General features: G+C 36.6%; 1 protein-coding gene across 44 annotated transcripts in view; it reads right to left on the minus strand.

Moving 5' to 3' along the window:
• Positions 1-23,750, minus strand: part of RPS6KC1 (ribosomal protein S6 kinase C1) — a 213,609-nt gene that overhangs the window by 10,584 nt on the left and 179,275 nt on the right. For 40 of the 44 annotated variants that reach the window (XM_016938511.4, XM_009441459.5, XM_016938503.4 and 37 more), the window contains 4 exons: positions 21,559-23,154; positions 21,198-21,287; positions 2,228-2,310; positions 1,052-1,147 (listed from right to left, as the gene is read on the minus strand). In XM_016938511.4, the coding sequence (XP_016794000.1) occupies positions 1,052-1,147; positions 2,228-2,310; positions 21,198-21,287; positions 21,559-23,154 (1,865 nt within the window). Of the gene's footprint in view, positions 1-1,051; positions 1,148-2,227; positions 2,311-9,772; positions 9,879-11,684; positions 11,753-21,197; positions 21,288-21,558; positions 23,155-23,750 lie in introns of all 44 variants that reach the window. The other 4 variants (XR_008537244.2, XR_001712482.4, XR_010150500.1 and 1 more) reach the window with 2 other exon arrangements.

The raw sequence follows: 23,750 nt of genomic DNA on the forward strand, positions 1-23,750 counted from the left end.
TACCACTCCACTGATTACATCCGCCCCCTTCTTTTGACTTGCCACAGTATTTTTTAAAACTCTTTGACAGCCTTTATCAATTTCCATGTGGTATGGTTATTTACCTGTCTTACCTTTGTAGCTTATAGCACTGTGCCTTGTATATAATATTTGTTGAATGAAAGCAAAATCACTCTTCAAGAGAATACTAGTCAATTATCTTCCTAATATATGCTCCCCTGCCCTCTTTTAATTTTTGTTTTCCCTGACTTTTTTTTTAATCCATGTTTCATTACATAATTTTAGTTCTTGATCTTTTTCAAGGAACTTTTTCCATTATATTTTTCATAAAAGTATAAGGATCCCAGGCCTTCTTGTTCCTGCTGATAGCCCAGCAATGGGCCTGTCACACCAGAGTACTAACAACCCTCAATATCAGCAAAATTCACTACACGAAACTAGAAGAGTAATTTAAGCATGAGGAATCAATCTAAGAAGTTCACTGGAGTTCCAAGCCTGTCTCTGGGATACTGAACTTTAATTATCAATGGTCTCTTTCTTCAAAGCCACCAGAAATATAATCACTGACACCAACGCCCAAGTTCCACCAATGATGAAGTATCTAACTTGACAAGATTTTCTAATATGTCTCTCCTAAGCAACCTGAGTAGCTTTATAAATAACCTGAGTAAACTTATAAATAAGAATTAAAAATTGAAAATAGCCATTCATATAAGGTTACAAAATGTAACTGCAAAATTAGAGCAGCCCCAGACAAGCTAAAAGCAATACTCAAATCACAGAGTTACACAAATATACAGAAATGACTGTGAGCCCTAAATTTTTGGGAAAAAAATTAATACCAAGAAGTTTTAACTATACTCTCTGACCCCATCAATACTTTGATGATAGCAAAAGCCTGAAAATATACAGTATTAATTCTGAACGTGTCTTTGTTTTACGTTAAATGGGTTTTTCTTGCTCCAAACTAATCTCTTTTTAAGGTTTTGGAGTTGTGGGCTCTGCTAATCTGCATGGTTGATAAACCCGACCAATAGGTCAGTTAAATTACCTGTTGAATGAGTGAGCGAGCCTCTTCAGAGACACATTCTGGCATGTTCAAAGTAGTGTGAGTATTTATTCCTGCTGGATGGCATTCAACCAGAGTCTGAAACAATCAATCAGGTACACTTCTTATCCCAAATAACATCATATTTTGTTCTATCATAGGATTTATGGACAGCAAGTACAGAGAGCTCAACAACCATTTTAACTGGAAGTGTAGTAATCAACACAGTGCCGCCTAAGCAGTTTAGGATGAGGGCTGTGAGCCTATAGAACTTTTAACTGAAATGAAGACAATCACCATGATCACATCATAAGCTTATGCTACTGTCCCGTCGTCCTTAGTTATAAAATTAATGGCTCAGAATATTATAGAAAAGCTTAAATTATACACAAAACTAAAAAGGGATTTGATACCTTTAAAATGTTTTAATGTTTTAAAAACCCTACAGAGTTTAGAATTTGTTAGTCATAATACTTTACATACATATATAGCACTTTACAGTTTAAATGTATGTAAAGGTGATTTGTAAACTCCCCAGCAATCTTAGGTCAGTATTATCTACACACGTAGGTAGATGACTATTTACAAAAGTGTAACTGTTCATTTCCTTCATTTCCTTCATTTTCTTCCCAGGAGGCAATCTGCACAATACTTTATTAAAGTCTACTAACTCAAACATCATATTCAAAAGTCATTCATCTGAGAGTATAATTTCTGTCCTTAAGCTAGAACAGATAGGAAAAATTTATGGTACTGAGAAAAAGATAATGTTAACTTTAATATCTACGTTAATTTTCTTAAATAAGAATTATCTCCTGGTTTCAGACAATATGTTTAAAACATCCAGAGAATTTTAATACATCCTTACATAAACCTTACAGATTTGACCCTGTTAAAGCTGAATCATGGAAAATTAAAAGAAAAAAGTTTTAGTCATATTTCACTATGAAATATTGTGACATAAAATAACTTTACCATCAATTTATTCAATGTAATGCAATCCAACTTTAAAAAAAAATCTGGACTCTTGATAAACTTGCATTCCTCTACTTGCTTTCGATATCAAAGTTTTTCTTGCTTAGTCCCTGATTTAAAAACTAAGGATGAAGGCTAATGTTCTTAATTTGAAATCAAGGTAGCATCTGAGTAAATTTATTAAACGTCCAGGCCACTGCTTACCTTGCCAGTGAGAAGTTCAAAGAGGACAGCACCCAAACTCCACCAATCACAGGCTTCAGTTTCTTCAGTGATTGCTCCAACCTCTAACCACACCAAAAAAGGTTGATATTAAAATTCCAAAGGTCAATTAAACTTTCAAAATTAACATGTATTAGCAAGGTGACCTTTTTAATGCTGAGAGAGCATATACTAAATACTACTGGGCTTTCAAAATTCCTGAAAGTTACTTATCCCTTTGGTCACCTACTGCGGTTGCATATATTTTTTTTTATGCAGTCATATATTAAACTCAGACATTTGTTCTTCAGTTGATAGAGGGACACCTTCAAGATGCTTTACTTAAAAGTTATGTGAACCTACTAGATCAGCATTTTGCTTAATTTTTTACATTTGAGAATGTATAGCCAATTCTACCTCATGGGTGATTTTTTTGTTGTAGAAATAAAGACCCTTCAGGTTCTAAAGGAACTTTAAAAATTATCTAAACCAATATTAATCATCCTTTTACTTGCAGGTTAGAAACCAGAGAGACGAAATGCCTTGTCCAATGTCACATTGTAGGAGAACGAAGACCTAGTTTATAGTATCATCTTCTCTTTCCTATGTAATCAGTTGTTTTCAACCAAAGGAGGAGCATGTGAAATGCAAATCCACCCATTTTGCTAAAGTACAGATAGATATATTGTTTTAAGCCACGGCTGAAACTATTGGCTAAGATAAGGGATTTTAGAATATCTACAAATTACACTTTTATCTGTGTTATCCCTATCTCTCGCCAGCACAAGTTCCTGAAATGTAATTTGAGTTTTCAGGTGTCATCTTTCAGGTTCCTGCACCAATCAGCAACAACTCCTCATTTCACCTTTTTTTTTTTTTTTTTTGAGGCTTTTAGCCCTTACGTTATCTTGTGCTTTCCTAATGGCATTAAATTAGTCCCAAAGCCTTGCCAATACCTGCCCTTTCATTTCCAATTGACTGAAAAAAAAAAAAAAAAACCCTACTATTTGACTACAGGTAACCCACAATTCATGACTACTTTCAAGTTTATAAGTAGTTAGGTTGGAACTTGGAAAGTAAAACATGTAAGTGGTACTCAGGTGCCTAGCCTTTTAACCAATGCTTAGTCAATCTACTTGTGTGGGAGAACCCCAAACTTACAAAATAGCTTGAGCAATAGTCTTAAAGCAAAAGTCATACGGACCAGAAAAAGAAAAAGAGCCATTCCTGTGCAAAACACTGAAATTACTCCATTCAGCAACCTTTTTCTACATCCCTTTTTCTGAGGTTCAAACAGCCTATATGGAACTCTACCCCTTCACAGCCCTTCCCGAGCCCACCCTCTTCCTGAAGTGCTTCATGCCAAATCACAATTTCCATTCTCCAACTAGCTGCTCTCAACTAGGTAGTAAAAAGAAACCAGATATTAACTAATTCGAACTAGTATGTGAATGACTCGAAGTCTCCTAACGTTCTTAGAACTATTTGCATTTATAAAATAGTTGCTTGTTTGAAAAATTGAGAACTACCTAACAACAGAGATTTAATCATATATGTTGTGGCACATCTGTATGATGGATTACTACTACATAACCATTTTAAATAGGGCCGGGCGAGGTGGCTCACGCCTGTAATCCCAGCACTTTGGGAGGCTGAGGCAGGCGGATCACCTGAGGTCAGAGGTTCAGGACCAGCCTGGCCAACATGGCGAAACCCCATCTCTATTAAAAATACAAAAATTAGCCGTGCATGGTGGCAAGCGCCTGTAATCCCAGCTACTCAGGAGGCTGAGGCAGGAGAATCGCTTGAACCCAGGAGGTGGAGGTTGCGGTGAGCTGAGAGCATGCCACTGCACTCCAGCCTGGGCAACAAGAGCAAAACTCCAACTCAAAAAAAAAAAAAAAAAAAAAATTAAAAAAATAACACCTACATATACTTAAGTGAATGTTTGTATATATAAACATATAAAAAGCTATAAAACAATACAATTCTAATTTTAAAAGTACACATTTAGAAAAAAGACTGGTAAGAAAACATGACAAGATGTTTTACTGATTTGCCTCTGGGGTGGTGAGTATTTTTTGAGACGGAGTCTCACTCTGTAGCCCAAGCTGGAGTGCAGTGGCACAATCTTGGCTCACTGCAACTTTCACCTCTGGGGCTGAAGCAATTATCCTGCCTCAGCCTCCCAAGTAGCTGGGACTACAGGTGCGTGCCACCACACCCAGTTAATTTTTTTGTATTTTTAGTAGACACGGGGTTTTACCATGTTGCCCTGTGTGGTCTCAAACTCCTGAGCTCAGGCGATCCACCCGCCTTGGCCTCCCAAAGTGCTGGGATTACAGGCATGAGCCACCGCACCCGGCCAGTGAGATTTTTTTATTACCTACATGAATATGTAATTGACACAAATGTTTAAATTTTTAAAGTACAGCAAGATGGTATGAAAACATTCAGGCTTGTTGGAAAAGTTACTCTGGAGCAGGGAAGAAAAACTACGTAAACCAATCCTCCCTTCTGTTCATCTGCATAGTTTTTTCCACAACTTTAATGCATGAGAAAGAACAATGAACTAGGAATCAGGAGTCCTGGGTTGAGTCAAGGAATTCACTTGATGTCATCTATAACATGAGGGTTAGAGCTGAGGGGCTCTAGGAACTCTATGATTTGATACTCAAGGATTCTCTAAAATAATGATACTCGTGAAGGATATATCCCTGGGTGCTCTCTTTCAAAGTACATATGCTACCCCTCCCAGATTCAAATACATTACCCTCACCCCCATTCCCATTTCACAGGGAGCCACTATCACCTTTGGAAGTGTACTCTTAGACTTTATAAAGGGTGTGTGTTCTTAGAAACGTTAGCAAAGTAAAAGGGAAATTTATCATAGTTCTATCATAAAATATAACCTTTTGTACATTTCCTTCCAGTCTAAAACAAGCGATGAATGACATCATTTCCCTACTCAAAATTCTCACTGACCATTAGATAACATTCAAATTCCTTGCTTAATCAGGTATATATATACAATTCGGCTTCCATAATAAGGTATCAACCCATCATATTCATTCAACCAACACACATGAAGCAGCACAAATTAGGCACTGTACTAGGCACTATTCCTCCACAGAATTCTATGCTTTGGCCACACTGTTAAATTATGTGAAGCTAAAATCAGTTTTTCCCCTAGTATAGTTAGTGGTTTTATTTCTTAAATATCTTTTTGTTCGAGAATTTCATTTGCTCCATTTTCTTTAATCATATCACAAGCAGTGTATACTTCTTAGTATTATAAGGATCACCTGAAGTCAGGAGTTCGAGACCAGCCTGGCCAACATGGCGAAACCCCATCTCTACTAAAATACAAAAATGGGCCAGTGCGGTGGCTCATGCCTGTAATCCCAGCACTTGGGAGGCCGGATCATGAGGTCAGGAGATCGAGACCATCCTGGCTAACACGGTAAAACCCCGTCTCTACTAAAAATACAAAAAATTAGCCAGGCGTAATGGCGCGCATCTGTAGTCCCAGCTACTTGGGAGGCTGAGGCAGGGGAATTGCTTGAACCCAGGAGGCAGAGGTTGCAGTGAGCTGAGATCATGCCACGGCATTCCAGCCTGGGCAACAGAGCGAGACTCCATCTCAAAAAAATAAAAAATAAAAATACAAAAATTAGCCAGGTGTGGTGGTGTGCACCTGTAGTCCTAACTACTTGGGAGGCTGAGATAGGAGGATCACTTGAACTTAGGAAGCAAGGGTTGCAGTGAGCCAAGATCACACCACTGGACTCCAGCCTGGGCGACAGAGTAAGACTCCATCTCAAAAAAAAAAAAAAAAAAAAAAAAAAAAAAGTTTTACCTGTTTACAATTCAAGATCCAAAGTTATCTGTCAGCCATCAGTTTTGAATGTGCCACCAACCAGCTTTACTTTCCATTTATAATGCTGCTTTGTTCACAGTAGGTACACATTGCAATAATGATAGCAGCAATAATAAAATAGCAGCTACCATTTCTTGGCTGCTCACTACATGTAAGAAACCATGTTTAATACTTTACATGAATTATTTACAATCTCTAAGCAACCTTATGGAAGAACTTATTTGGGTATGGTGACTTTGGGAGAGAATACTGTATTTATGTGCCCAGGAAGAAGCAGGACATCTGATCCAGTTAGCTTAGAGATGTAAAAATTAACGAGATGGTTTATAGGGTCTAATAACATGTGCTAAGGAGCTCTAGACTAAAGCCCCATTCTAAGTCTCTGCTCATGAGGTTCCTTGTTAAAACTGAGCAGAGGATTGCCCAGATGGGTCTGTCTAATCGATGGCTAACATACTTATAAAGGTACCTTTTAAATTCAGCAAAAGGTCCAAAGTGCCACCAACAACGTAGCCTAGATCCTCAAAAGCTACATGTTATGTTTGTTTTCCACAGCACTGCAGGGAACACGCACCCCAGATGAAATGTGTTAGTGGGGAGGCCGAGGGAGAGTGTGTTCTTGAAGCCACAAGATAAGCACAGTCCATATTCCTGAGCCTCAGAGACTTTTGTATGTGGGGAGGGGATGGAGTATTGTTTTACTATTACTATTTTTTAAAATAAATAGACCTATTATGGAACACAATGTAAAATTTGCATAGATTTGCAAGATAAAAAGACTTCAAAGAAACCTCAGAATCTTATTTCACTGGTCCCCTGGGATACTCATTTCATATCACCTCTACAGTCAAGTACATAAGCAGAAACATTTGAGAGGCACTTCATGAGACAGACAAGGTGGATTCCTGTATTGGTTTCTGTGAACTTGCTCAACTGCAGAGTCTAAGAACTAGGCTTTATGCTGCTTTGAAATCCCTAAGTAATCTTCTGCCAGGGTCCATAACAGGTAAATAATGACCAATGTACTGCTCCAAATGTGGATTGCCACAGTGTCTGATGAGCCCCAATCTGAATGGGAGGCAACACAGACAGCAGCAAGAGACCTAAGAATCCCCTAGAGGAAGCCTGTGCAACCCACAACCTGTGGGCTGAATGCAGCCCAATGCAAATTTGTAAACTTTCTTAAAACATTATGAGATTTTTTTTGCGACTTTTTTTTTTTTTTAGCTCATCAGCTATCGTTAGTGTTAGTGTATTTTATGTGGCCCAAGACAATTCTTCTTTCAGTGTGGCCCAGGGAAGCCACAAGATTGGACACCCCTGCAAAGCTTACTTACATTCCCACTCCTCAGTGGGCTTGCTAGCTAGTCCAAGACACGAAGTGGCACCTGAGATAACTGCTGGAGACACTTTAGCTAAGCTGTCAACCACAGTCTACCTCTTTCACTCCCCATTTTCCATCTTTCCTGGATCTTCATCTCCTCTCTTCCACGGACAGCCTGCTTCATTTCCTCCCCATTGACTTTCTTTCTTGCCTCCTCTCAGATATGATTAGTTTAGCTTTCTAACACACTTAGGCCTAAAGACACTGCTGGTCCCATCTAAGGAAAACTGCTTTTGAAACTATGAAGGCAGCTAGGCTGAATGTCATCTTTAATCTGACTGGAGTAGTAGAGAAGGATAAGAACTGTAAAAAGGTAAATTGGTTTTTCATGGAAACCAGAAAAGAAGACATTGAATAATTTTTAAATCCATCCCTTTAACAATGCAGCTTGAAACTGTTCAAAATGACTTTATATCAAGCAGTGATTCATTAATTAATGTGAAATTGGTAACATGACCAACTGTCCTTGATTTTCATACATGACTCTAAGCTATGACAAAGAGTTCTGTATTTAGGCTGTATTTAGGTAAGATATAAAGAAGAACTTCCTAACAGCTAGGAAGCTTAAATATTAGAACAGGTGAAGGTAAGCAGTTGTAGAATTTCTTTATAGGTGTTAAAACAGAAAAAAAATTCTTTCAATTATCAGAACAAAGGACTTTATTTGGTTGCCCTTTTAACATCCTTAAATATCAGTAATTCTTAGATTAAAAATTTTAAGATACACACTGAAACTGTATTGCCAAAAAGAAGCCTGAGGTTGTGTGGCTGTCAAAACTACTTTACTTGCAAACTCTATATAAAAAATCTAAGCATAAACCAACAACACTGATTTATATATAAAGCAACACGATAGTTACTATAAACATCAGGTATATGTGCCTAAAATCAAAAGTAGAGAATGAAAAGAAATACCATGTAAGTCTCTGAGGCTATTTTAAAAGACTAACACAGTGAATTTGAGAAATCCCCTTTAACTCCTACCTCAAATTTGAAAAATCTCTAGAAACAAGTAGAAAAACATTTTGTTTTCTTTTCCTTTTTTTTTTTTTTTTAAGGTTCTCATCCTGTCACCTAGGCTGGAGTGCAGTGGCAGGATGATGACTCACTGCAGCCTCGACCTCCTGGGCTCAAGCAATCCTCCCACCTCAGCCTCCTAAGTAGCTGGGACCACAGGCATGGGTCCCAGGACCACAGGCATGGGACCACACTTGGTTAATTTTTTTATTTCTATTTTTTGTAGACAGAGGATTTCACCATGTTGTTCAGGCTGGTCTCAAACTCCTAGGCTCAAGTAATTCTCCTGCCTTGGTCTCACAAAATGCTGGAATTACAGGCACGAGCCACCACGCCTGGCCTAGAAAAATATTTTAAAGGATAAATTCTACCACTTTTTTTTTTTGCCAATTTTCAAAACATTTTTCCTATAAAACACAAGGTGTTAAGTTTCTGGGCATGCCCCATTCCCTACCGCTACATTCTATAATTGCAATTTCTAGGCTTGGTAAAACAGTATCCTTATTCTCCACAAGTGTAGTGGCACACTACAGGCATTAAGAAACATGATCAGAGAAAAACAAACTATTACCTCAGAAAACAATTTCTCAGTTTATTCCCACAAAAACTCAAAAAGAGATGGTGATATCAAAGAATCCTGGATTTTTGTCCTTAAGTCAAACAGATGTATTGCCAGGGCTCTGGTTATGCTGCTGTTTGAGCTTGGCTGAGTATATCACTATGCTTCTCTGAAAATGAGAACAGCCAGACCTCTAACATTCTTTCAGCCTCTTATAATCTGTAATTTTATGATCCTGAAAGTGTTTTCAAAAGCACTCATGAGCCTTTCTCATAACTTCTTCTCCCTCCATTAACCTAAGATGCCCAAAGAGTGGATTATGCTAAGATGAGCAAGCATTCCTCAATCTTCTTCCTTTTCTCGTTTCTATACATAGCCACTCCTCTCTTTCCCTAAAAGACTAATTACCTGGTGGTAAGTGAAATGAATCAGGGTCACTAAATCTAACCATTATCATCTTTTAATGTAATGGAGACATAGAATCAGCTCCTGATTAAATTTCAACTCATCCATAAATTTTAAAGGACATCAAACATGTGCAAACTGTTTAGTAAAATTCTAGAAATTTCACTTCAGTATTCTGATATTCTAACTACAATATAGACTCTTACTGATTAATACTAATGATTCAAACTATGATATTTCACAAGTGAATAAGTAAGATTAAATAAAACAAAGATATCAAAACATAAAATGTGCTTTGCCTACCTTTGCTTTACTCATGTTTAACACCTCATAGAACACTCTTCAATAAGCCAAGATATTTTTCAGAAAAATAATGCTGTCTTGGTAGCCCATATTGCCAAAGAGCTTGCTAAAACACAGAATAACAAAGTTTTATAGTCCTTATGATATTCAGAGTCTTCCAAGTCTCCCTCTTACAGCCAAAATAATAATGTTTACCCTAAATCCAGAACTGCAACTATAATAAGCTTGGCTCCCAAAAGTAAAGGAGCAAAAAAGCAGAAAGCTTGGACTCAACCATAAGATGTCTATATAGCGATGGGAAAGGAAAGGAAAGAAGAACAGTACACACTCTCAGACTTGAGGAAGTCTGAAAGACATTGGAGAGACTATGTGATTCCAACATACTAAAATCATGATGTATGCTTCATGACATACGTTTATCTAAGGGTACAGGCCTTGCCTTTTAAGATTATACAATTTAAACTGCATGGATTTGTCAAAGACATGACGCAAAAATAACCAAAGACAGATCTAACATTATACTGGAAATTGAATCGAAAATTGAGAAAACTAGAAACTGCAAGTTAAACTCAAGCTTTAATCGAAAACGTTTCCATAAAGTTTTATAAACATGAACCATCTTGCATTTTAAGCAATTGTGGGGCCTTCAATATCCCAAATTCAGAATTTACTTTTCTTTAAAAGACATCACTTTTAAAATGCTTAATAAGGAAATCTGATATTCCACATTTACAGATATGTGTTAAGACACACTGTCAGACTGGTGAGGCCATCTGACTCAGTTCCCTGGTTTTTCCATTAAAGCAGCACCACATAGATCATCTCATTCTTCACTTTACCTTTACTAACAATATAGTTACCCATCCCCATTCCAAAAATTCCCAGAGACAAGTCCATAACCTCCTTCTGGCAATATATTCTGTTGTTGCTATCTTCTCTCCCCAAGATACAGCAGGAAATACAATATGTTCAGAATCTTCTTAGAAGAGAATTTCACTTATAGAGAAATTCTATTGTAATTTAGAACTCCTAAACTATTTTTCTTAACTAGGCTTTTTTAAATGAAAAGACTCATTTCTTTTTACTCTCAAAGTTATAGCAACTGTGGAACTGTTATTAAGAAGTCATATAAAATTTAATTAAAAAGCAGCCATCATTGTAAATAAAGTGTTTATGTAATACTCAAAATAAACCAATAGTTAGATGCTGGAAGAATTTATCACATAAGTAACATAATGCTTTATCCAAATAGCAGAATGATAGGCCAATTTTAAGGCCACAAGATCCATACAACACATTAAAATGATAATCAGTAGTAAATACACTAGGGAAGAAGGTGAAAGATAAATATAGTTTTCTAATGCCACAGGATTTTTTCTCAAAATAATAAAAAATTTTCACTTTAAATATCTGACCTTAAGGATTCCAAAGTTCTCTTTGGGGGAAAAAAACCATAAGGAACAAAAATATATTAACTTTCAGGATCAAAAAAAGATCTCTGGTAAATAAGACAACATAAGAACAAAGGCAAATTCTTATAAACCTTAAAATTAAGCACAATGTATACCTTTATACTATCAGAAAGGCAGCTGGAATGTCTAAACTTTCTATAAATTCTTTAAGTGTTCAATTAGAAATGCTGTTACAATTGGTCAAGAATTTAACTTTCTTCCAAGGGAATCAGACTTCATTAATGGATTTAGGAGTAGAGAAAGGTTAAAAAAATCTAATCTGTCATTGGTGACAACTTCGACCAAGGAAAAGAACATCTTTCTTTTTGCAATGAGCATTCCATGTCAGCTAGGGCACAGAAACATTAGTACTGTGTTCCTACACAGACAATCTTTCCCTGCAGCATCTGTTGCTAATTGAAAGGGACTAGAATTACAAAATCCTAGTCAATTTCTCTCACCAGCTCTTGCTGTGTATAAAGATTTTCTATGCAGGGGCTGAGCATTAGTCTTCCACTGCAGCCGATGACTAAAGAGCAAAGAGAAAGAAACACAGAAGAAAGCATTTTTTGTATCCAACAATATATGGAACTAAACTGTGGGAAGGGGGACAGCTAAGCATGTCTTTTGTTTGCTCAGAAAACTACCATTCTATAAATACAACTATTCACCTATAAAGGTCTATTAACATCCTAGTTAACCAATTGTATATTTCTTCTGTTTGGGTAGACTCCTTTTCATGTAAATCTTCAAAAGTAACTGTCAATATTATAACAATTATGTCTTTTATTTCTGGCTCCTAGGCACAGTGCCTGGGACACAGGAGGCATTTAATAAATGTTTGTTGAATAAATATATCAGTCTTGTATTTTGTAGCACTGTCCATTCAAGGCATTCAAAGCACCTCCAAAGCCCTCATCACATTCGTTTTCTTTAAGTTCCATTGAGCATGCAGATCTACATCAAGTCCTTTTGCACTTTTACAAGTTGTAGGCTAAAGAGTTTAAAACATTATCTAAAGCATACTCAGCAGCAGGAAGAAACAAAGATTAGAGGGTGAGAGTGGAAGCCAGTCAGCTGACTGCACTATTCCAGGCAAGAGATGAAGGCAGCCTAAACTCAGGTGGTGGAATGGACACCTTCCAGTGCTCCCCATGCAAAGCACAATGACTGCCTCTGGATGGTACAGTTTGCTCTGGCACAGGTGGCGTGTGCTACATCAAGAAAAGAAAGCTGGGCTGGGAACGGTGGCTCACGCCTGTAATCCCAGCACTTTGAGAGGCCCAGGCAGGTGGATGACCTGAGGTCAGTTCAGGACCAGCCTGGCCAACATGGCAAAACTCCGTCTCTACTAAAAACACAAAAAATTAGCCGGGGCATGGTGGTGGCCATCTGTAATCCCAGCTACTTGGGAGACTGAGACAGGAGAACTGCTTGAACCCAGGAGGTGGAGGTTATAGTGAGCCCAGATCACACCACTGCACTCCAGCCTGGGTGACAGAGCAAGACTCTGTCTCAAAAAAAAAAAAAAAAGCTGAAAAACCTGGGCGAATAAAGAAGACAGGACTGGGAGATAACTCAAGGTTTTTTCTATCCCTGTTCAATTAAAGGAATTTAGGCACCTAATTCCATAAAATGTGCCACAAATTTGTAAGCTGGTTCTATTTGGCTGGTGGGCTGGTGAGATCATTTGTATCAATTACAAATATTTTTTAAATGTTATCAAAAACAAATTCATTTAAATGTATTGTAGGACAACTACACTACCTAGCCATGGTATTATTTTAAATACAGAGACAATTTTTTTTAAGTTTTTGTATATGACAATGGAAAATGTTACAACCGAAAGCAAAACTAAAAGCCATAGCAACTATGAGAATAAAATTTCATTTTAATTCCAGGTTCGGAATGCTCCTCTAATAGTTATAAACTAAAACATCAAAGTTTAATAGCTTAAAGTTTACAAGTTCAAAGGCGCAAAGCTGTTCACAGGGACCTTGTACTTGAAATGAGTCAAGTCAGACAGAAGAAACTTCCCTATAGTCTCACATTTCTGAGGCAGATCTTCATTCTTACATGATAGACTAACTAGAGCCTGGAATTTTCATTTCCTAGCCCATCCTTTCAAATGGGCATTTTGCTCCTTTTTTCTTATTTTATACTATTTCAGAAAACATTGACTGCCTAATTATCCATTCTATATTCCATAAAGTCCTCCAGCATTGTACTCAATTGCTTATTCAAATGCTGTATTTGTTGAGCAGGGTACATGAACTGTTTGAAAGTTCCTGGAATCACATTACTCTAATTAGCGTATTATCCAGAGAAGACCAATGACAGAGACTGGCACTTTCCAGAGAGAGAAGTCTGCAGCAGCTGGGGCCCCCACTCTTCTCCCAGTGCTGCAAGGTGACAGGGGATATGTGGTGCTGCTCCACCCTAATACGCATTCGCTTTCTCGGCTCACCTCAGTCTCTAGCCTCGCTTCCTGCCACCACCTCATCATTTATTCAGTTGGTTTTTAGGTAATTCCATTACCTGAATCCCTGGGCCTGCTGTATTGTGGGGAACTGGACGTGAGTGCAGACCACACTCAGCTAGTTCAGGCTAGGCTTGGCTACATGTCTAATTCCACTTTTCTCCCACTACCTAGCTCTGAATTTCTTGTTGTCGTGGTGACCTGGCAACCATGTTCTGAGCTTTCCTGCAATTATCTGTACAACTTAAGTCAAAACTCCTTAATTTCACTTGATTCGGCACTCCAGAGCCAAGAATTACTTGTTCAAGGGAGTTTATAGGTATCATTACTATACGGTTTTCTTGTGAGATAAAATAAGAAACGAGTAACTACCACACGACTTCTGGTTGACCGATTATAATTCTGAGCTGTAAACAATCTTGCTTACTCTCTCACCCTGTATTTCTAGTAGGAAAAAACCAACAGCATGCCCCATTTTCCATTGATCATATCACAACAACTCCATCTGAATAGCCATCAGGTGTCACAGTGTTACCCAACCAAAGCCATTACAGTTGATTGATGAGAAAAAGGCTAACTGAAAATTGTGAGAATGACAGGCATAGCTCTCTCACTTGCTTGCGCTCTCTCTCTGCCGCTCTGCTGCTGTGTTAGGCAGAGAGCTACATGCGTGGCTATTAAAGGAGCTTCAGAAATCCTACTTGCCTTATCCTCACTCATTTTTAAAAACCTTAGCATTTTTAAACATTTATTCGAAGGAAGAATTTGTGAAGAACTGCTCAGAAGGAATAAGACCTGGTAACCTAATGGAGATTAAAATTTACAAAATGTTATGGGATACAGAAACTGATGATTTGACAAAAGTAGTTAGCCAATTGCTCTGGTATATAATGTTTAAGACTCAGTATTACATCTTTGTTAAACATCAAAGGCAAAAGACAGTTCACTTTCTTCTTTATAATAATGCAGTGGTGAGGCCAATTACTCAATAGTTGACAAAAATCAACTGAGATATGAAAAATAAAAAGCATTACACTGTAGCTAATACTTTAAACTATAAGTCTCTAGTCTCATGTTCCTCTTCTGAAAAAGAAATTTGCCCAAGATCATCAAGAAAAAAGGTTTGGGGTAAATAAAAGGTTAAGATTAACTTATTTTTAATAATCTAAAGCTTGACATAAACCCTTCACTCCAAATATCAGGTAGTATTATGAAATGTACAGAGACATTGTTTTTCACCTCTTCTGTATCAAAACATCAATTCATTGAACTTCTCTTGGGATGTGCTAATGTGTCATTTGCTAAGATGCCAAATAACTGGGACTGAATTCTTTGCTCTTACTTTGTCTCATTCTCACCACTAGAGACAAATCGCATTCTGGCTTGATAGGAGAATCATGATTTCAGAATAGTCTGTTTCAATATGGAGCAACCTTAACTGAGATGTGATGGTGACTGGCCCATGGATTCCAGCATTCTAGACCCTCAAGTCCTCCTAAAGTGATCCTTTAATCTTCTTTGCACCACAAGGGCCTTGCCTAGACAAGGTAAGACTTGTGTTAACTTGAAGCCTTTTTTGCTTGTACTCTATACTCACGTTCCAAGTTTCATGGATATACAGTGGTGAAGTGTATCAAGAAATTTTCTTCAGTGGAAAAGTCTCACTATTCTATGGCAAACTGAAAAATTAACTGGTTCTCCTGAGGAATAAATAGATTTGGTTTTTATGACGATAAGAACTGAGGGCAAAGGACTAAACATTCTTGTTAATCATTCAAGGAAAACATTAAAATACTATGTACAACATAGCTAGCTATTGCTGAAGTTTTGCTTAAGGGTAAATAAAACAGTTACTGTCTGAAACATAATATTTAAATATTAACCATAAATATTTTACTCAAAATTATTCCTATAGTTCCCTCTTGCTGCCACCTTCTTTCTGTTTTAGGAAAAAAAGTAGTATCTCCTGGTTATGTCATTATTATTTTGAAATATACATCTATATTTATTTGCTTTCTCTATCAATCTTACATTCTTAAAATTAGATTTCTCATGTTTGCTGAAATTACCCAGGTCCCATAAATTATCACATCTAAATATTTCTTTCTTATTTAAACAATTTTGTTTGTTGAGAATCTTGACATTCAACTTTCACCCCAAACAAAAGTTGTTTTGGCTTCATTCCTCTAAATGAAAGTATTTTCCATAAATCCCTTATTTCTACATGATATACTTTATGTACAAACTCTATAAATGAGTAAAAATATATACTCAGTCATCCTAATGAAATAATTTTTTAACTCTACTAACATTAGATAAGAAATCAATATTTACCCTTGGGGGAAAAATCCTGCCTTAATATGATGAACTTCAATTTTGAGTACATTTTGTGTAAGGAGGATGTCAGATGATCTGACATCTGTGATTTTACTTATATCCAACAAATCTATTTTACTACTGTTAAATTGAGGCCTAGAAAGTCTTAAATAAATTTCCCGAGGTCAAGCAATCAGTTAATACATGATCTGGGACAATATGCAGGTTTGGTAGTTCTCAATTCCGTCTAAATGTTCTAAACCTTAAAAACCTCTGATAGCCTCAAGATATTTTAAACTCCATCCATGGTCTGAGTCCTAGTTTTAATTATCAGATACATAACTATTACATGGAGCTCCATGCCTAAAAAGAAACAAATGCCATGGAAAGCATGTTTATAGAGAAGGGCAGGGGAAACTATTCCCCAAAATATATTCACGGATTATTTGATAAAGTCAGGCTAGGAGAGCAAAGAAAGGTAGTCAATAAATGTCATGCTCTAAAACTGAAGTTTTACAGATAGTTTTCAGCATGATTTTTCTATGTTTCACTTTTCACCGTCAGCTGTGAGCTGTTTCCAAGTGTGAAATTGCCTAAGAGAGGAAGCAAAGCTATCATTTGACATCTGGGAGCATGGAGATCAGGCTGCAGTGAAAAGCATTTTGGACTTCTTCAATTTACACACATATGCACCTATAAATTCTCAAGTGTGAAAAGTATTCAATGACAAATATCAATGTAAATTTCAAGCATTTAAAATTAAAGACTCATAATAGGGCAGAAAATAAAAGTGAAGGACACACACTGATAGGATACCATATCAACTTGTTCAAGACTAGAATGGGAAACTTAAGTGACTATATTAGGTTAACTAACACAAATAATTTTATGCACTTGTCTCAGATTGTATATTAAGCTTTCAAATATCATTTTCTTGTATTTTTCTTTAAGAGACAAGGTCTTGCTATGTTGCCCAGGCTGGAGTGCAGTAGCTATTCGCAGGCATGATCATAGCACACTGCAGTCTCATACTCACAGCCTCAAGCAATCCTCCCACCTCAGACTCAGTTTTTTTTTGTATTTTATATGCTTAGTAGTACAGGTTCTATTTTCTAGCTGTTTTTGAATGATAAGAGTCAAGAAAAAAAGTAGTAAAAAAAAGTACTTTCTTGACATTTTATTTTTCCTTTATACTTAAAACACTATACACAAAGGTTTATTCTTTATTATCATAAGTTAACAAATCAAATGATAAAGCACATAAAATCTTTTGGCTAAAACTTTTGTGTGTATGTGTGTAAAAACAGATATAAAATCAGAGTAACCAGAAGAAACTCCTCCAGAGAAAAATAACCAATTTACTCCAGTTTTTATTCTCTAATCCCTCACAACAAAAAAAAACAGAAGAACCTGTGTAAAAGTATCCTAATAAAGTATCTACAAGTCTCCTAATGTGGAAACCAGACAGTGTTATATTTATATTGTCATGCTATACAATCTGTTCCTACTTTGTGGACTATTTCTTTTGCCTTTTCTCTTCCTGAACTCCATTCTGTGTTTCTGTGGTATGAAAGGAACCCATTTACCATGAATGATGTTTATTTAAAATAAAACCTTTCTAGAGAATCATCCTAGATAATCTAAGGATACAAAGTGAACCTAAAAGGAATGGCTTCTACTTTGAAAACAGGGCTGGGTTTGATCAGTGAATTCGTATTCTCAAGACCCTCTTGATGGGTCTGCAGCTGCAGCCATTTATGCGCTGGCTTTTTCACAGATGTAGCCAGAGAAAGCTCCATGGTTTTTGTCTTTTTGTTGTTGGATTTGTTTTCTTCAATATAAAAAAGTGGCAACTTTTTAAAAAGTTCTCAGTTTTGTTATAGAAACTTGTGAATCTTGGGCATCCTTGGGAGTATACATTGTTGAAATAATTATGACTTTTTAAAATCTAGGATCACTAAGTTGGCAGAAACTATACTTAAATAACAGAAGGTGATCATTTGCATTTCAAAATTTATCTGTCTTGCTTTTCCCCTCAATTAGACCAAAACATGTTGATTCACAGGTTTCTGTGTGTGTGTTTTTTCTTTTTTAAACTTATTTATAGAGCAGAATAATGGCCCCCCTGCTAGTTTGGCATTTGCTCAAGTTTCTGCCCATGCAAATCAAATCTGTTACTGGAAATTTTTCTCAAAATATAAAGGCACATCATCCACAAGATAAAAAGATATACTGCTGATATTATAAAGCACAGGGCAGGTGGATAATGTTTTCAGGACAAATATGTGATAAGGATTCCCAGGAGGTGAAGTGGCAGGGTAGAGGGTGCACACTGTTTAAACAGAAGTGAGTTGCTCTCATCATAATCTTGTGACAACTTTTCTTTCTAACCAAACATCAGCTGCTTAACATGCTTTAGAGTTACTTGGACAATAATACTAAGGTTAGACTTGGGAAGTAAGAGGGAGGGGATCACATGAAAGGAAATTACTTCAACCCTTAGTGTTCCTAAGGGTAGATCAAAAGGTGGTTAAACAATCTATGACCCATGTAGTTACTGATTTGTATTTTTAAGTATTGAAATATTAACATATTATCATTGCTTCCATCCTTTGAGGAGAGGAAAACCTATCTGTAGTTTTGATTTATCAGTAGCACTGCCTATGAACTTTTGGAGCAAACAGTAATTCAAAAATTTTTCTCCAATTTCCCTTGAGTTATAAGTAAGGGGTACGAGCACATAGACTTAACCAAGTTCTATAACTCTCTAGATTTAAGGTCATCTTAATAAGAACACTGGTATTACTTTTCTGTTAAGGCCATTACTCGTTTTGTTTTACCTGGTTGCTAAAATTAACAGGCCCAATGAATGGAAAGCCTTTCCACATTGTTCACAAAGCATGCCACAACACTAGAACACTTTTGCAACTCACAAAGCTTGGAAGTACAATTCTTTTATGCAAATAATGACAACAAAGCACCTCTTCAGACTACAGCTTTTTTCAAATGCTAGTGAAGGACAACCTGGAAGAGGACAGCAAAATCCATTAATGGTAGACTGCCACCTGCTGGTCAACTAAGAGAATTGTAATTTCTGGGACAAGGCTTAAAAATTAGAACTTAGAAACTGATCTGTATTAAATTTGGTATTTCAGTATATGAAATTGAAAGTGTGTATCTGTTGATGAATGTAATATGGTTCTGTTCTACATATATTAAAACTCTCAGGATACCAACATGTTATGGATATTAAAGTAAATATGACTGGCTTGAGAATAAAGAAAAATAATCTGCTAGAATGTTCAAGCACAAATTTACAGATAGTTTCCAATAAGTAACAATATATACACTTACTAGGAACCAGGAGAAAAAAAAGAAAGTAACAACAAAAATAAGAAATAAGAAACTACTTACAAATATTAAACAATATTCCATAAATGTGTGGTTTTGTTTTGTTATATGGTTCCCACTGTACTTCACTTTAGCATGTAACAGGCTTGACTCAAAAAAACTCCCAAATTAAGTTTGATTCTAAAACTTCCAAATTCATTATAATTAACAAATATATTTCTAAGTACACTGGAACCTAAAATGTTATTTCTTATCAAATTAGAAAGTGGGGAGGATCCGTTTTTTTTTTTAATCGAGTAACTGTAATAAAGTGAATTCAACATGCAATTTTTTATCCTATTTACTAACATGATTTCAAAACATAACATCACATTATCTATTTGAGAAAAAAAATGTAAGTGTGCTCTATTGTCTCTAACAATAAACAAAAACCAAACAGTCTTAATTTGAAGGAAGAAGGAGGAAAGAAAAGAAAACCCTAATAGTTGCTTTCAGGAACGTTTTAGGATATTTATTTTATAGGTTGGAAAACTTTGGTATTCTCTACTGCAGAAATAATTCTTAACAATGAAAGTTGTAACTAGAAACAATCTAGCTCTTTTAATCCTTATTATCATCACTTCCCATTATGCAGAGAAACAAGGTTAGCATCAATACACTAGTTAGCTGTTAAGTATTAAATACTATATTGATCAACACCTAAGCAGATTATATAAAAAAAAAATCAGCTTGAAACTCCTTTGAAGGCCAATGCGGTGACAGGTGAAGTGACTCTGGCCATCCAAAGAGGCTAAACGGTAAGCAAAAGGTGAACAAACTTTGGATTCATAATACAGCCCCATCTGCACTGATGACTGAGAAAAACCAACTCAAATGCAATTCATATGCTTATGCTACCTATAATTGTCAATAAAAGATCTAATACCCACAGAATAAATCTCTAATTTTTAAAAAATAAAGACAATACAGTAAAGGCAAGATAAAACTGTTTTGTCTATAAAAATTTGTTATAAAATGCCAGGTTGGCACATCACTAAAATCATATTGCATTTTTAAAACCTCCACTGTGCCAGGCACCATGGCTCATGCCTGCAATCCCAGCTATTCCAGAGGCTGGGGCAGGAGGATTGCTTGAGGCCAGGTGTTCAGGACCAGTCTGAGCAACACAGCAAGGCCCTGTTTCTATTTTTAAAAAAAATTTTTTTTTAATTAGCCAGGAATAATGGCATGCACCCGTAATCCCAGCACCTTGAGCCCAGGAGTTCTAGACCAGCCTGGGCAACAGAAAGACCTCATCTCTACAAAAAATGCTCTTTAAAAAAATTAGCCAGGCATGGTGGTGCACAAATGTAGTCCCAGCTACTTAGAGGCTGAGGCAACAGGACTGCTTGAGCCCAGGAGTTGGAGGCTGCAGTGAGACATAACAGCACCACTGCATTCCAGCCTGTGTGACAGAGTGAGGTATGTCTCAAAAAAAAAGAAAGAAAGAAAAAAATCATGCATCTAAAGAGGGTCAGGGTATTTAAAGGTCCTTGTAAACACTAAGAAGTTAAGACATTTCTAAGAATTCACTGCAGTTCTTAATGAGGTATAAACTCATTTAACAATAATAAATATGTGGACACACACATATATATATACACATATATACCTATGAATTACTTAATTGGTTTAGCCCCAAATTTTCTTTTTTGAAGGGTTAAACAGATAACCAAATCCAACACATATGTAAACTGCTAGTGAACAATACAAAAATACAACTTCTATAAAGAAATGAGAGCTGCCGAACCACTTTTTCAAGTGAAACATTTTAGGAGATTGCTCTAACCTGGGGCACAGTACATTCTCTCTATGGCATCGCTGTCACAGGAATCTTCAACCTCACTCCACCTGCTAAAATACGTTAGCTGAATGTGTCCTAAAAACAAAACGACAGGAGAAATCAAAACATTTTTCTCTTCCATTTTCTGCAGAAGTGAACTGTAATTACTCCTTTTGTAGCTAAAAACAGTATCATTAAGAATAATGGCATCATTAAGTACTAGAAGCTATTACTGGGGGTGAATTTGCTGCACTGATAATGAAGCTCTAGACAGGAAATGAAGATACTAATTACAAGATAAAACGCCTACTCAGTTAATTGGAAGCAACAGCGAATAAAAAGAAATGCATTTGCAAAAGTTCCTGACCTCTATCATTCAATAAGATGTTGTTTGGGTTCAAATCGCGGCACACAATTCCCTCTCTATGTAAAGCATCAAGGGCTACCACCATTTCAGCTGCCCATCTTTGAATGCAGCCCTCTGGGATGTAAAACCTGGAGGTTAGTGCTAATTTTTTATCAAGGTCCTCAAAAATCTGATGTATTTCCTTGTCTCCTTCTAGCACTAAACCACTTTCACCCTTAGTCTCAGAGTCTCTCTGGAATAAAGAAGTTGGTTCCTCTTTAGCCAAATCATCAGTCTGATCTGTAAACAGCAATACTTCTTCTGTTTTTAAAGTGTCTGTGCTTGCAATATATTCATTAGCACCTGACAGTGGACTACAAATACGGAATAAGCTTTCTTCTGTGTTGTTTGCAGTTACTGCTGACTCAACCACTCCAAGTCCTTGAAACTTAGGATCTGAGCTGGGTAACAAAGACATATCTCCTGAACTACTATGATCAACAGCTGCTACAAATAACATCCTGGGATCCTCCTGTGCATAGTGTTTCTCTGTTATACTATAGGATTTGGGCCCAGAGGGATCACTCAGTTCCTCTATGCCTTTCTCCTCATGTGCTTGGCATTGTTCAGTACTAAGCCTGAGGCATAAAACATCAGGGGCTTCCAAGAGTTTATTTTCTATTATCCCTATATTAGTTTGTGTAAACTTAGTAGGTCCCATTGCTGCAGCTTCTCTTGTTGACTCCAATTCACCAGGTAAATTTACAAGAAGATCAGGTCTTCCTTCATCAGTACCACTGACATCATCAAAAGCAGCATCTTTAAATGAAATAACTGGCACTGAGTCATCTGAGCCCCTGCTAATGGTGTCCTGAGCTTTAAACTCTACCTTGCTTTCACTAGTATTAAAACTCCTAGAAGCACTGTCTCCATCTGGAAGAGTAAAGAATGGTTTCAAAGGTTCTGATTTTAGACTATACAATTTTTCTCCAAAGTCAAGTCCCAGGAGTTCACTTGCGCTATCCTTACTGTCTATCCTAAAGAATTCCATGGGGCTATTTTTTGATCTACTGAGGGAATCTGATGTTCTTGGAGAACTAACTGCTTCTGGGTCATCGTTGGGGAAGAACTTCAGCTCGTGAGCTCTCAGCTGTGTGCTGGGGCTGTCACTGTCAGCAGCAAGGTGTGCTGGGAAGCTTTTAATAGCTTTTGTATCAACACCATTCCCTTCAGTCTTCATGAAGGGCTCCTCATTCAAAGACCCTGGTTCAATCTTTTCTTGCCCATATTCATTGCATAATGTTAAATAACTAGTAGTACATTCTTCTTCTGAACTTGAACCAGAATCTGGCCACTTTGGAGAGCTATCTTGGCCATCATCTTCCTGGTTGCTGTCATCTTGAGAACTTGGAGTAAGACTACTCTTCAAAGGCAGAGCTTTAAGCATGCTTCCACCATCACTTCCTCTGGATTCAAAGCTACTGCTGTCCTGAGGACTAGAAGTTGGCTGCTGCAGGTGAACTTTTGCAAGTGTAGGTTTTTTGACTTCCTTGATGTCAAAGCTTTCTTCAGGACTTCTGTTTAGAAATTTACTGATATATGACCACAGTTTGCCACCTGTGAACAAGTATAACAAAACAAACAAAAGTATTAAGATCTCCAAATTGACAGTTATTTAAGCCATTAGAAAAACAAAAACTATCTTAAAAATCAATCAAAACAAGTCAATAATATCCATTAATATCAAGTGTGCCATAAGATAAGCATATTTAATAAAATGCTTGTTATTGCTGACTGGTGAGTACGGTTTCAAGCATATCTCCTGATATCAATTTTTTTTTAAGTGACAACCTATTTCTTCCTTTGAAGGGAAATTAGTTATAACACATACTAATATGAAATTTCACAGCTAAAATTCTACTCTAAAGTTAAATATCATTTAGTCTTAGAAACATCTGATTATGTTCTGTTCTGTTTATATAATAATTTTTTCACGCATGGCCCCTTGGTCAAGTGGAAATACATAAATAAGTGCTGTTTAAAATTGTATACTACAATGGGGGGAAAAATCAACAATATTATTCCATTTTGAAAATGTCCAGTCCAGGATTGGAGGAATTTGGCATGTGGTATATAATTATGCCTTTATAAACGACATATTAATATTTCCCCTTTTATGCCCAGCCTTACATGTAATATGTTATATAAGTAAA

The sequence above is a fragment of the Pan troglodytes genome, chromosome 1 (genome assembly GCF_028858775.2).
Source record: "Pan troglodytes isolate AG18354 chromosome 1, NHGRI_mPanTro3-v2.0_pri, whole genome shotgun sequence".
Lineage (NCBI taxonomy): Eukaryota > Metazoa > Chordata > Mammalia > Primates > Hominidae > Pan > Pan troglodytes.